The 15,232-nt window shown below is 48.7% G+C and overlaps 1 protein-coding gene across 1 annotated transcript in view; it reads left to right on the forward strand.

Moving 5' to 3' along the window:
- Positions 1-15,232, forward strand: part of KCNMA1 (potassium channel, calcium activated large conductance subfamily M alpha, member 1) — a 427,405-nt gene that overhangs the window by 9,036 nt on the left and 403,137 nt on the right. The window contains exon 2 of the mRNA XM_015416325.1: positions 477-538. Within this exon, the coding sequence (XP_015271811.1) occupies positions 477-538 (62 nt within the window). The remainder of the gene's footprint in view (positions 1-476; positions 539-15,232) is intronic.

Raw genomic sequence — 15,232 nt, forward strand, 5'->3', positions numbered from 1 at the left:
TCTCCAGGGGAGCTGATCTCTGCCACCTGAACATCGATTGTAATAACAGGATATCTCCAGCCGTCACCTGGAGGTTGGGAACCCTACTGATACCACAAGATCTACCCTTGAAAAATGAGGTTTGATAGCAAAGCTGTTCCCGAAGATTTCAGGGCCTCCGGGAATTTGATACAAACATGATGCATACTGGGTCAGCATGAGCGAAGCAGATTATTAAAGAACAACATATTGTCCATTATCTCATCAGGTACTCAATTTTTACCACCAAATGGTTTGTCATCTGGATCGTGTTGCCTTGGGCATGAGTGCATCTATATTACCCACCTGGTGCCTCAGTCAGGTCGAACTCTGCAAGGCCTGTTGTTGGTTTGCGGATGGCAATTAAGAGGGAGCTCTGAAACATTTAACAATAAATTGCTTACCTGCTTCCTGTTAAGTGACTGCCTTTCTCTCCCCCCCCCCTTTCTCTTTTGCAGGTTGTCTTAGTCTTCGCTCTTAGTATTGGTGCTCTTGTAATATACTTCATAGATTCGTCAAAGTGAGTATTCAGATACATTTCCTCTTCCCTTCCTCTCCCGCCCAAGCAATTATGGGACTTTAAATTGCTTCATTCATCTATTTCAGCCCAACGTATTGTACTTGTCACCTGTTTGCAATAAGAGAGGGAGACGGGGTGTGTGGGGGGGGGGACTTTAAAATACAGCCAAGCTTTTCCAGGCTGATTTTGAAAGGTCTTGGGGGGGAGAGATCTTTCGTCATAGAATTATTTCTGATCTTTTGAGATGGGAAAGGGAGGGAAATAATTCCTTTGTTTTCAGAGTATGGATACATTACCTAAACTCTGTTCTTGTAATGATCTTCTGGATCAATTCCTCTCCCTATTAAAGGAGGCAGACACAGAATAGCTTAGGGAAAGAAAAAAAAAGGGAAAGAGAATCTGATTTTTGAGAACTAGAGATATTTTATTAATCATATCGTGCATTTCAGGAGGGCCAAATCAGACATTCTATAAATGGTCTGCTCCAGCTGCTCCAGCTGAAAGCGGTCCCTTATTTCCCCCTCTTTTTTTCATGGGAAATGTTTCATACAACTTCACCACATCACCTTGTGATAGCAGAACTTTCCACATTTCTCTGCCAGTAATGTGGAGCAGGAGCCAGTGGCCGCCACAACAAGACTCTAGATACTCTTGGGAAGGAGGGGTCATTTTCTGTGGTATCTTTGCACTTGCCCAATGTCTGCTTTGGCCCTGAGAATCCCAGCAATATCTCATAAAATTGACCTGATAAACTCTGTTGTCATATCAAGGAAGGGTGCAGGATGTAGGATCTTGAAAATAAACAAGCATTTTCTTCTGGACTTCATGGAGGGTGCTGGTTTGGGTGGCGTACTATTAATACATACAATTCACAACCGTATCATGTCTGTATCGCATTGGGACAAAATAAAATAAAATATCCCAGCTTCAAGTATAGGATAATGGCGTCTGAACTTGTTGAGACTGAGAGGGGAAAAGACCTCGGGATCGTAAGGTCCGTAGTCATGAGAGTGCATTTGAGGGCGATGCCCCCTGCCAAATTAGCCCTGCCTCCTCACTGCCCATCCCTCCTGCCCCCCCTTTCCCCTCCAAAAATGGCCTAAGGTTTTGACATATCGTAGCACAGAAAGGGTCACAAAGGTTGAAGACGTTGCCCTGCTGTAAAAAGGGGTGATTCAAGTCCTTTTATGGATCAAAAACTGGCTAATTAATAGAAAACAGAGAGTGAGTATAAATGGGCAGTTCTCTCAGTGGAGGGGGGTAAGCAGTGGGGTACCGCAGGGATCAGTACTTGGTCCACTGCTTTTTAACTTGTTCATTAATGATTTGGAGTTGGGAGTAAGCAGTGAAGTGGCTAAATTTGCGGATGATACGAAGTTGTTCAGGGTGGTGAAAACCAGTGAGGATTGTGAGGCACTCCAAAGGGATCTGTCAAAGATGGGCGAGTGGGCGTCAACATGGCAAATGGGGTTCAATGTGGCCAAGTGCAAGGTGATGCACATTGGAGCCAAAAATCCTAAATATAAATACACGTTGATGGGGTCTGAACTGGCAGAGACTGATCAAGAGAGAGATCTTGGAGTTGTAGTAGATAACTCACTGAAAATGTCGAGACAGTGTGTGACTGCAATAAAGAAGGCCAATGCTATGCTGGGGATTATTAGGAAGGGTATTGTAAACAGATCAGCCAATATCATAATGCCCCTATATAAATCAATGGTGCGACCTCATCTGGAATACTGTGTGCAATTCTGGTCACCACACCTTAAAAAGGATATTATAGCTTTAGAAAAAGTGCAGAAAAGGGCAACTCGACTGATAAAAGGGTTGGAAAACTTTCCCTATGAGGAAAGGTTAAGGCACTTAGGGCTCTTTAGCTTGGAGAAATGACGACTGAGGGGTGACATGATTGAGGTTTATAAGATTATGCATGGGAAAGAGCAGGTAGAGAAAGAGGTACTTTTCTCCCTTTCTCACAATACAAGAACTCGTGGGCACTCCATGAAATTGCTGAGCGGTCGGGTTAGAACGGATAAAAGGAAGTACTTCTTCACCCAAAGAGTGATTAACACTTGGAATTCACTGCCACAGGAAGTGGTGGCAGCTACAAGCATGGACGGCTTCAAAAGGGAATTAGATAAGCATATGGAGCAGAGGTCCATCAGTGGCTATTAACCACAAGGTATAGATAGGGACTCTGGGGCAAGTGATGCTCTGTCATCTTGGTGCTTGGGGGGGTCAACAGTGGGATGGCTTATGTTGTCCTGGCCCCACTGCTGGACCTCCTGATGGCACTGATATTTCTGGCCACTGTGTGATACAGAGTGTTGGACTGGATGGGCCATTGGCCTGATCCGACATTGGCATCTCTTATGTTCTTATGTTCTTAAGTTCACTGTGAAACATTTTATCCTGAGCTGTAAAAATCATAGAAGAATGAAAGTGCTTCATTTTGACCGGCCCAGGATCTTTTTTTTTAATAAAGGATTATATCTGCACTGTTTCAAAGTTTACATACACCCCCCCCCCAACATAAACGGACAATGGGGTGAAAACAGGCTGGGAGATGAGATTGGCCATGGCTATAATGGTGGCTCCATCAGGTGATAATGGCTTGACATTGTGGGAGATACCGGACCGTGTTCCTGTGCCAGGTAGCTGCGTCAGAGATTGAGAGTCAGCTGCTGTTTGGATTCTGGCCATATTCGGTGCTGACTGCATTGAAAGGAGCCTTCCCCTGCTGTCGTTATTATATTTCATCTAAAGCAATAAGAGCTCAGCTATTGCTAATAATTGAATTATCTGACTATCCCTTCTTGCTTCTGTTGTCACCGACAGAAGGGTTTCGAGAAAACCTCCATTACAGCAATTCCTCTTCCTTCCGATAGGAGCTTTTTTCTTGATAGAGGATGCCTTTGGGGTTGTTTGAACTTTTGATAGGTCAGTAGAAAAGAGTAAGAGTCCAGGAACACCTTAAAGACTAACAAAATTTGTGGCAGGGTCGGAGCCTTCGCGAGTCACAGCTTCACTTCTTCAGATATCTGAAGAAAAAGCCTCCAGGCTTGGTTTTTCACCTTCTGAAAACAGCCAAACGGTTAATGAAAGCTTAGATCAGGGGTCCCCAACCTTTTTGAGCCTTCAGGCACCTTTGGAATTCTGATGCAGTGTGGTAGGCGTGGCCACAAAATGGCTACCACAAAATGGCTGCCCCGTTAGGCTGAGCCAGCCACAAAATGGCTGCCACAGGTGACCTTCAATCACACATTGAAGATGCTTCTGCTGTGGTGGTATCTACTGCCAGTGCAAGGTTTTTAAAAAATCTGGACAACCAATGAAATCTCTAATGGCCAATCAGAAGAACACCTGGACAAAAGCCTCACCTGGCCCCACCCACGTTCTGAAAACTCTCAGCAGGTTCCAGGAAATGTGTCAGTGTACTCAGTGATACCCATGGGCACCACATTGGGGATATCTGGCTTAGATGTCTCAGTTCAGTTCAGTTAACCTTTATTGACATAAAATACCTTTAAAAGGATTTATACACACACACACACACACACTTAAAACCAAGTGTAACCATACATATAAAACATATAAAACGTAATGTAGGTAGGATAAAACAATTACTTATTGTATGTTTTCCTGACATAGCTTATCACTGATTGTAAAAACATAGCTACGTTCATTGATATTTCCAGAAGAGAGTCATTTAGAAGACGGTTTGGTGTAGTGGTTAAGTGTGTGGACTCTAATCTGGGAGAACCGGGTTTGGTTCCCCCACTCCTCCACTTGCACCTGGCTGGATGACCTTGGGCAAGCCATAGTTCTGTCAGAGCTGTCCTTGAAGAAGAGCAGTTTCTGTCAAGAGCTCTCTCAGCCCCACCGACCTCACAGGGTGTCTGTTGTGGGGAGGGGGAGGGTTTGTAAGCTGCTCTAAGACACCTTTGGGTAGTGAAGGGCGGGATATAAATCCAATCTCCTCTTCTCTTCTTCTTCTAAAGCATCAGGAAGGTTCATCATGTTGGCTAAGATAGAGTTTAAATATCTAACATGTAAATCCACGTAAAATTGACAATGTAAACAAATATGCGAAACAGTTTCAATACATTCAGAATTGCAATGGCAAAGTCTGTCCTCATATACTATCTATATATCTAATTTCCAACAGAGGGCGTGTTGTGCGGATACTTATTTCCACTATCTATATATCTAATTTCCAACAGAGGGCGTGTTGTGCGGATACTTATTTCCACTAACAGGAAGCTCACTCTGCCCCAACAGCTTTTCCCACATAGTCAGTATACTTCCTGTGTCTGCAGAAAAATCCAAGAAGTAAAAAAATCCCTCCAGGGACGGCTGAATTCCCCCCAATACCTTTTGAAATGGCCTCTGCAGGGATCTAACTCCAGGCATCAACGGTGAGAGAGAGATTAGAACGTTCAGGGAGGCAGTGGGGGCAGCCCCGTAGCTAGGGAATTCTTTGGGAGGGGGCCTTGGGGGGGCCCACCAGCTAATTAAATGGAAGTACAGTGCAGGTGGTAAGTTGGAGCACTTTGGGGGCAGCCCTGGAGGGAGGGGGCCCAAAAGAAACACAAGGGGGCCAGGCCCCGTGGGCCCCATGTTAGCTACGGGCCTGAGTGGGGGGGAGGAGGCTTCTAACTGGCTCTGTGAGTCAAAGGGTGGGGGCAGGGCCCTTTCCAGGCCTCTTTTGGCCTCGGCAGGAGGGAGGGAGGGAGCCTTGGGGCCTGGCCTGACAAGGGCTGCCAGGGCCAGCCTGGGGAGTCCCTAGAGGTTTTGAGGTGGACTCTAAGGAGGGCTGGGTTTGGGGAAGGGAGGGGCCTCGGCTGGAGTTCAGTTGTAAGTCTGGGGGGGGGGGGCCTTCAGGCCCCACTTAGAGGTTGGCAACCCTAGGCCTGGCAGCAGTTTAGGTAACAGCTCTGAGAGAACTTGTGACTAACCTGAGGTCCCACCAGCAGCTGCATGGGGAATCAAACCAAGTTCTCCCAGATTAGAGTCCGCGCACTTAACCACTACACCAAGCTGGAAAAGGACAAGATCCTGGGTGGGGGGGGAGAGAGAAACATGGCCAGTTTTTGGCCCACCAGCAGGTGCTTTGGTCATCTTTTTATGAATCACGTTCCGTGTGTCAGGGAGAGAGGCCTGCCTCCTTCAAGTGAGCCCTGTCGCTCCTTGCTGGAGGAGATAAACCTTAACCTTCACCCTTGTGATGTAGCTTTTTTCTTGCAGATTTTCTACGTGTTTTTGGTTCATTGACCTGCTGTGTCTTTTTTGATGTTGTTGGGTTTCTTTTGCCGTCAAGTCACAGCCAACTTCTGGCGGCCCTGTAGGGTTTTCGAGGCAAGAGAAAAGCAGAGAGAGTTTGCCACTGCTTGCCTCTGCGCTGTGACCCTGGACTTCCTCGGTGGTCTCCCATCCAAACACTAACCAGGGCTGACCCTGCTTAACTTCTGGGATCTGACCGGAGCGGGCTGGACTGAGCCATCCTGGTCTTTGTTGCAGCTGGTTTTTATGATGAGGTTTTCAAAAGGACTATGCAGCATCTTGGATCTTGTACATTTGGAAAGCGTACTTGAGCACTTTTATATCCATTTCCTTGCCCTTCCTTCAACAGCTTAGTAGGGCATAATGCACGGCCCCGTCCCAATTTTCCCTTTGCTTGTGAGCTCAATCGGGATCGTTGGCAGTGATAGGTCCCTAGCAATGCTCCCTCTAAGCTGTGGAGTCTCGTGAGCAAAAATTCTCCTTTGTGAGCCACTGGCATTAAAGGTGTGAGCGAGCGATTTGGTTACTACAGAAATTAGTTTGCTCTGGAGCAATGCTCCCTCTAAGCTGTGGAGTCTCGTGAGCAAAAATCCTACTTTGTGAACTGCTGGCATTAAAGTTGTGAGCGAGAGATTTAGCTACTGCATAAATTAGTTTTCTCTGAAGCTATCCTTCCTGAGCTAGGACAAAAATGTGTGAGCCGGAGGCTAACAAACTCTGAGCTAGCTCACACTAACTCAGCTTAGAGGGAACACTGCTCTGGAGCCACCCTTCCTGAGCAAAGACAAAACTGTGTGAGCCGGAGACTAAAAAACTGTGAGCTGGCTCACACTAACTCAGCTTAGAGGGAACACTGGTCCCTGGTTATCCAGTGAGCTTGGCAAGTCTTGGAGAATGGAGAAGGTTTGAATCCTGGACTTCACAACCCACGTCCGGCCCTATGCACCAGTAAGTGGTGATAATGAAGGGGCAGAGCCTATAAGGGCGATTTGGACTCCCAAACGGCTGCCGTTGCCCAAAGTAGGAATCACCAATCTCTTTGAGCCTGTGCGCACCTTTGGAATTTTGACACAATGGCTGCAGCATCGCGTGGAGCCAGGTGCGAAATGACCTTCAGTTGTACCATGAATATCCTTGTATTGTGGGGACAGCTACAGTAAAAGCAACGCTTTCAAAAATCTGCTTCAGCCAATAACTCTGCCTGGCCCCTCCCACTTAAAAAAACCCCACTTGGCAGGAGCCAGGAAAGGGGTCTGCGGGTGCCACGGCGCCCACGGGGATCGTTTTGGGGACCCCAGGTCCAAAGAGACTCCGTTGCTTAGGAAGCAACACCCTGGCCCGGCTCCTCGAAGGTCCACCGTTGAGGTGCGTGAGTGGCTGACCCTGACAAGGACGTTCTCTCGAATGCGAAGCCTTAACATTACCGAGCTTTTGCAGTAAAGGGTGAGTCATTTGTTCTCGCCACAGCCTCCATGATGGCAAGTGAAGCTTCATGACGAATGCTGGCAACAGCGACAAAAAAAAGTGTTGATAGGTGGTAGGATCAGCTTGGGCAGAGCAGACTGGCGGTCATTCTCAGGAAGGGAGGAAGGGAGCCCTGCCTCGAGTATTTCATCTCCTGTATGCTGCCTGCCTGCCCCCCTCCCCGGCAGTGCAAGGCTGCGCTCATTCAGTGGAAATGTCTCCTTATCAAAGGGGCTGCTAGTCACGCTGTTGTACGGCTAGATTCAAGCTCAGTAGCAGCTTAGAGGACAACAAGGTTTTCGGGGCCATGAACTTTCCTGTTGGGATATTTGGTTAACATAGAAGAGTTCGCTCAGTCCTAGAAGCGTGATACCGAGTACCGTAAATAAATCTCCCGAGAAGTATGTTGCAAAAAAGGTAAACTTGGATTTATTCAAGTAGATTCAGTTCACATTCAGGTTTCAGCCAGAAGAAGAGGAAGAAGAAGAAGAGGAAGAGGAGGAAAAGGGGGAGGAGGAGGAGGAGGAGATTGGATTTATACCCCGCCCTTCACTTGGAGTCTCAGAGCGGCTGACAAACTCCTTTCCCCTCCCCTCCCCACAACAGACACCCTGTGAGGTGGGTGGGGCTGAGAGAGCTCTGACACAAACTGCTCTTTTTCAAGGATAGCTGTGCCCACAGCTTGTGACTGACCCAAGGTCACATCAGCAGGTGCAAGTGGAGGAGTGGGGAATCAAACCCGGTCCTCCCAGATTAGAGTCCGCACACTTAATCACTACACCAAATTTAAAAGAAGAAGAAGAGGAGGAGGAGGAGAGCAAGACTCCAGTAGCACTTTTAGAACTAACAAAATTTGTGGCAGGGGAGGAACTTTTGTGAGTCACTGCTCACTTCTTTAGATACCAGGTGACTTCACTGCTCACTTCAGGTATTCTTCAGGTAGCTGAAGAACTGAGACGTGACTCTCAAAAGCTCCTCCCCTGCCACAAATTGTGTTAGTCTTCAAGGTGCTAACGGACTCTTGTGTTTTTTTGTAACATTTACAAAATCCTCTTTTGTGCCTCTAAAGCGTTCAGCGCCGTCTTCCAGTTCTCAAACTAGGCAACTGTAAATACAATCTCCTGCTCTTTGTCCTTTGCAAATTTTCTGCAAGGGAAGCAGAAAGCTCTGTCATTTGAAAGAGAGTATTCCAACCGAGACCGGCCATTGTACCATCTGCAGCTAGAACTCTGCTTGGTGTGTCCAAATTTTGTTTTCGGCTAACTTGGCAACAGAGGCTGTGAAGGATTTTCCGTGCCGATGTTTGGAGGACAGACTGGTTCGCTTCTCTGCAAACTCTTTTCCTCTACTGCTGTTCGACACTTGAAATCCAGCAGTTGTTGGTGTCCAGTTCTAGTTACGAACCTGTCTGTTTCTCTGGGAAGAGAATACCAAAGTTGTTAAACTGATGCCAAATGAAATACCCAGCATGCAAGCCAGGGTTATACATTTTAAAGAAAAAGTTTCACAAATTGAACGCGGAACCCGTCTGTCGGCTTATTCAAAGCAGGAGCACAGATCTGCAAGCAAAGCACAGAGAAGGAAATTTGTCAGATCACTGGAAAAGACAAAAACTGTTGTTTTGTTTTGTTTTGTTTTGAATTTAAAAGCAAAACAAAAAACGGCCCCAAAAGCACAGCATCTGTTTGTTCAGTTGGTGGTGGTGGAAAGCGTGGTCAAGTCACAGCCGACTAACTGTGACCCCATTGAGTTTCCAAGCCAAGAGGCCATCAGTGGTGGTTTGTCATTGCCTGCCTCTGCATAGCAACCCGGGACTTCTTCCTTGGTGGTCTCCCATCCAAGAACTCACCGGGGCCAACCCTGCTTAGCTCCCAAGAGCTGTCAAGCGTGGGCTAGCCTGGGCCATCTAGGCCAGGGCAGAGGGACAGAGGTGGTTCACCATTGCCTGCCACTGCATAGCAACTCTAAGCTTCCATCCATCCAAGGACTGGGCAGGGCTGACCCTGCTTAGCTTCTGAGATCTGATGAGATTGGGCTAGTCTTGGGCCATTCAGGTAGGGTGTCTGATCCATTAAAAAGGTAAAGGTTCCCTTCCTCGAAAGCCAGTCGAATCTGACTCTAGGGTTGCGGTGCTCATCTCCGTTTCCAAGCCGAAAAGCCAGCGCTGTCTGAAGACGTTTCCGTGGTCATGTGGCCGGCATGACTAAACACCAAGGTGCACGGAACGCTGTGACCTTCCCACCAAAGTGGTACCTATTTATCTACTTGCAATTTCTTGCTTTCGAACCGCTAGGTTGGCAGGAGCTGGAACTAGAGACGGGAGCTCACTCTCTGATCCATTACAGAAATGTAAAAATCAGATTTTGATTTTTATTATTTTTATTGTTGTTGTTTTTGTTGTTGTTGCTATTATTATTATTATTATTATTATTATAAAAAGGACCCCACAGGAAGGAGGGAGATGGTGGCCCCATCGCTTTGAGCTGCAGCCAGCTCCTGAAATAAATTTTAATTAAAAAAAAAAATGATAAAAAGGGAATGCAATAAAGGTTAATAACATTGATTAAGAGATGGGAAAAGTGGATGGGATGCCATTCCCACCCCAATTAGAAGGTTCCCCCTCAGAATCAATGAATGAAATTAATCAGCAGCAGGTTCAGAACAAAGAGACGCGGTAGGGTTGAGAGTCTACAGATGGTGGGTGGCTGGAGACCTCCCACCATTACCGCTGGTCCCCAGACATTAAAGAGCAGTTTCCCTAAAGAAAAGGGCTGCTTTGGAGGTTGGACTCTGTAGAAGAAGGAGGAGGAGAAGGAGGAGAAGAAGAAGAGTTGGTTTTTGTACCCCGCCCTTCACTACCCGAAGGAGCCTACGGCCATACCACCCTGAACACGCCCGATCTCGTCTGATCTCGGAAGCTAAGCAGGGTCGGGCCTGGTTAGTACTTGGATGGGAGACCGCCTGGGAATACCGGGTGCTGTAGGCTTCATAAGTCAGCATAATGCTCTTATTCCTCCCCCCCATGTGAACCCAGCGGCTCGAAAGCAATTAACACCTAACAATGCGAGTAGACAAATGGGTACCTACCCTTAGATGGGTAGGGGGCACCCACCTCTGATGAGGACGTGTGGTGGTGGTGCGGACGGCGTGGATGGCGACGGAGTATCGGCGGCGGCGGCGAGTGCTGGCAGAGGCGGAGCGATCCCTGGTGGCCAGAATGGAAAACATTGGGCGACGGCGGAGGCTGGAGATGCACGACGGCGTGTGACGCAGGCATGGCGGTGCCTGATGGACGGAGCCGGGGCCAGAAGCATGCACGAGCCGTGCGCCTGCGCGGTCCTGCCGGTGGTCGCCGTGGAGACAGCAGAGGCCTAGAAGGACACCGAGCCGATCCAGCAGCCAAGAGACCCAGAGGACGCTGAGCCGATCCAGCCGCCAGTAAAAGTTTGAGCAGACGCCGAGCCGAGCCAGCAGCCAGAAGACCATCAAGGGCCCACCACCATGGGTGCTGGTAGGCAGTCCCACCCCCAATACTAGATGTGGCCCAAGTTAGGAATACAGTTGTTAGAACGCAACACATGTGAACCGCCCAGAGACTCCCCCAGGGATTAGGGCGGTATATGAAGTCTAAAGTTAAATGAAATAAATAAATGAAGGTAGGTGGGGCTGAGAGAGCTCTTGACAGAAACTGCCCTTGAGAGAACAGCTCTGAGAGAACTTGTGACTGACCCAAGGTCACACCAGCAGCTGCATGTTGAGGAGTGGGGGAATCAAACCCGGTTCTCCCAGATTAGAGACCGTGCACTTAACCACTGCACCAAACTGGCTCTCTGTAGCCTCTCACCGAGGTCCCTCCCCACGGAGGTCTTTCCCCTCCCTAATCCCCACCATCTCCAGGCTCCACCCTCAAGATCTCCAGCTGTTTCCCAACCCAGAGTTGGCAACCCCAAGAAGTAAACTTTCCTGCAATTTATGCTTACTGGTGGGCGTTCACTGCCAAAAGATGGGAAGACTGGCAGGAGTGTGAAGAAGAGGATGTGAAAAATTCACAGAAGATATTTTCATGAATGATTCTAGCCAGGAGGGGGAAATGGAACCTCCATGTTCAGAGACAGTGTACCGCTGACTACTAAATGGTGGAATGGGATAACTGGTGAGTTACTCATCTGTTCTTGACCAGATTTTGAGCTCACCGGAGTCAGAAAGGGCCATCTAAGGACGAGTCATGCACATGCCTGGCGGGAGCTGGTCCATGAGGTCGCGAAGAGTCGGACTCGACTGTGCGACTGAACAACAACAACATGCACATTGGGTGGCGATGGTTGTTTTCCATAAATTATTCCGATTGCAGGGCCAAAGAGGGAAGGGAAGGCGGGGTGTCCGTGATGTATTCCCCCAGGAATCCCAGGCTTCTCAGATCTGCACAAGAGGCAGCAACTCAACAGGTCAGTCACATCATGACACCTTCAAACCGGGGGAAGGTGCGGCCGGCCTATTTCTGCCTCTCGCACACTTATCGCCCGAGGGGAGATAGCGCGAGGTGGGCAGCTGTGTGGATCTCAAGCAACAGAACAAAGTGGGAGTCCAGTGGGGCACCTTGAATAGAACTGTGTTGGTCTTGAAAGGCGCCCCACTGGACTCTAACCCGAGGGGAGAGTTACTGGAACCTGAGCTGCCGTGTAAACACTTCCGCCATGCCTGGCTGAGCTGCTTTTTGCAGAGCAGGGACACAGATGCCTCCTGGCAGGACCAACATCTAAGGTTAACATGAGGCAAGTCTGGATTGCTCGAGAGGCCCTGGTCCTCGGCTCCTCTCTCTGGCTCCAACTACAACACTCCACAGGTTGGGGAGGCTGGAGGAGAGGGTGGCGCATGACACTCTAGCCGGCCTCCTCTAGCAGGCAGAAAGCTGAATGAGAGGGCAGGGGGCATTTTTGGGTGGGGCGTTGCCCTTGTACGCCCCCGGTGGTTACAGCCCTGCTAGGGCGTCTGGATGTTTGAGCCCAGTTCTTCATCTGAGACGGCTGTATAGGAAGCTCAAGACTGAGGGTCCTAGACATGGAATTCCTCCTTTAAGACTCTGACACATCCTGGAGCGGTCAGATGGCCGGGGACAATGATCCTGAGTCATAGCAGCAGACAGCATATGGTGAAGTGTGTATGAGAGCCAGTTTGGGGTAGTGGTTAAGTGCGCGGACTCTAATCTGGGAGAACCGGCTTTGATTCCCCACTCCTCCACTCGGAGCTGCTGGCCTTGGGTCAGTCACAAGTTCTCTTGGAGCTGTTCTCTCAAGGGCCGTTCTGTCAAGAGCTCTCTCAGCCCCACCCACCTCACAGGGTGTCTGTTGTGGGGAGGGGGAAGGGAAAGGAGTTTGTAAGCCGCTCTGAAACTGAGTGAAGGGCGGGGTATAAATCCAATCTCCTCCTCCTCCCCCCTTCCCCCCTCCTCATTCTTCTTCTCCTCCTTCTCCTCCTCCTCCTCCTCCTCCTCCTTCTTCTCCTTCTCCTCCTCCTCCTTCTCCTCCTCCTTCTTCTCCTTCTCCTCCTCCTCCTCCTCCTCCTTCTCCTCCTCCTCCTTCTTCTCCTTCTCCTTCTCCTTCTTCTCCTTCTCCTTCTATAAAGGGCCGTCGAGTCACAGCTGATGTATCGTGACCACCATCGGGTTTTCAAGGCAAGAGATGCTCAGAGGTGGTTTGCCGTTGCCCGCGTAGCGAGCCTGGACTTCCTTGGTGTCGTCCCCTCCGAGTCCTGGCCAGGGCCCGCCCTGCTTAGCTTCTGAGTTGTGACGAGATTGGGTTGGCCTGGGCCCATCCGGTCAGGGCAGGGGTCATAATGTCAGATTATTCAGGAGAAGTGGTGGTGGAAAGTGCCAACAAGTCGTGGCCAACTTATGGTGACCTCGTAGGGTTTTCAAGGCGAGAGATGCTCAGAGGTGCCTTGCCATTGCTTGCCTCTGCCTTGACTTCCTTGGTGGCCCCCCCTCCGAGTACTAGCCAGGGCTGGTCCTGCTTAGCTTCTGGGACGTGATGAGATTGGGCTTGCCTGGTCCATCCGGGTCAGGTCATGGTGAAATACCAGCATAAGTTTGAAGATGTTGGGCCCGGAGTGGGGCATAGTGACATTGTCTCCGGTTGGCTTGATTCTGCGCAAAAGTCAGGCTTCTTGTTGTTCAGTCGCACAGTCGAGTCCGACTCTTCGCGACCCCATGGACCAGATCACGCCAGGCCTTCCGGTCTTTCGCCGTCCTCTGAAGTTGGCTCAGTTTCATGTTCGTTGCATCTATGACACTGTCCAACCATCTCATCCTTTGTCGTCCCCGTCTTCTTTGACCTTCACTCTTTTCCAGCATCAGGGTCTTCTCCAGTGAGTGCTCCCTTCTCATTTGGTGGCCAAAGTATTTCAGCTTCAGTTTCGAGCTTCAGTTTCATTATCTGGCCTTCCAGGGAACAGTCAGGGTTGATTTCTTTGAGGATGGACTGATTTGTTCTTCTTGCAGTCCAAGGTACAGAACAGTTAATCCAGTTGCCACGAGGAGCCCGGTTCTAAAACTTCTCCTATTTTCTATTTCCGGAGCTGCGTCAGAACGAAACATTATTTTGGACACAGGAGTTATCTCAAAGCAGAAGCAAAAACAAACAATTGCCATGTGTAGGCATCTGTTCACTTTGGGGTTGATATTTTCCAGTGGGAGACTATAAAAAACAAAACAAATTAGCACAGTTATTTTTGTCATCTGCTATCATCATAATAAACATACCATGCAAACTTCGCTTGGATTCTGAAGGGCCGTTACTCTGTTGTTGCAAAAACAACAGTCATGCCATGGCATCTTCAAGACTTATTGTATCATAAACTTTCTTAGGTGATAGGCTACATAAACAGCTTACTTAGAATGGGATTCTCCAACGTGGTGCCCTTGGGCGCCCTGGCTTCAACATGCTTTTCCGAAAGTGGGCGGGGCCTCTGTAAGGCAGAGTTTGTTATTGGCTGCCTTCATTCCAATGAAAGGGTTTTCCACTGGAGGATAAGGAGGACTGGTAAGCACCTGGACTTTCCTCAGTCAGTGTGTAGCTCCATTCCCTCTTCAGGATTTCCTTCTCCCCAGGAGTTGTGAGGAGGGAGATATTCTGTTTGGCTCCACCCCTGGAGTCAGCCATTTTGAATTTGTCTCCACCCCCTGTGGCAGCCATTTTGGAGTGGTGCTCACTACCACCTTGTAAAATTCCAATGGTGTCTGCAGCCTCAAAAAGACTGAGGACCCCTGGATTAGAATGATTCCCAGCTTTTAGTCAATAAAACCCACACCACACAGTATGCAAGCAGAAATGTAAATAACAAATGGCTGTGCTAGACAGTCATCAGCAATGCTCCCTCTAAGCTGTGGAGTCTTGTGAGCAAAAATTCTGCCTTGTAAGCTACTGGCATTAAAGTTGTGAGCGAGCGATTCGGCTGCTGCATAAATCGGTTTGCTCTGGAGCCATCCTTCCTGAGTTAAGGCAAAAATGTGTGAGCTGGAGGCTAAAAAAACCTGTGAGCTGGCTCACACTCACTCAGAGGGAACACTGGTCCTCAGGCAACTGTTCTCTCTCTTATATCATTGCCTTTATTTCACTGGCATCCTTATTTCATTGGTCTCTGGGTTTGCCTGCTCTTGATCTTGGGGAAAGTCCGCTGCATATTTCAGTGTGTTAGTCTAGCCTGGTGATAGCTGCCTTTTTCTGCCCTAAGAGGTTCCGGGGGTGTGGTGGGGACTTCTCATGCACTGATGTAAAACAGACTTTGGGGTCTGATGTTCATTTTTTTTTAAAAAATAAATAAATTCTGTCTGCAGAAAACAAAACTTGGCAACCAGTGAAATATGGTTGAATCCATTCATTTTTTGGATTGCAAGAGACTAATCAGTGTGGTGGTGGGGGTGGGGAAATGCTGTCAAGTCACAGGTGATGC

Source organism: Gekko japonicus, unplaced genomic scaffold (assembly GCF_001447785.1).
Source record: "Gekko japonicus isolate JY-2015 unplaced genomic scaffold, Gekko_japonicus_V1.1 scaffold861, whole genome shotgun sequence".
NCBI lineage: Eukaryota > Metazoa > Chordata > Lepidosauria > Squamata > Gekkonidae > Gekko > Gekko japonicus.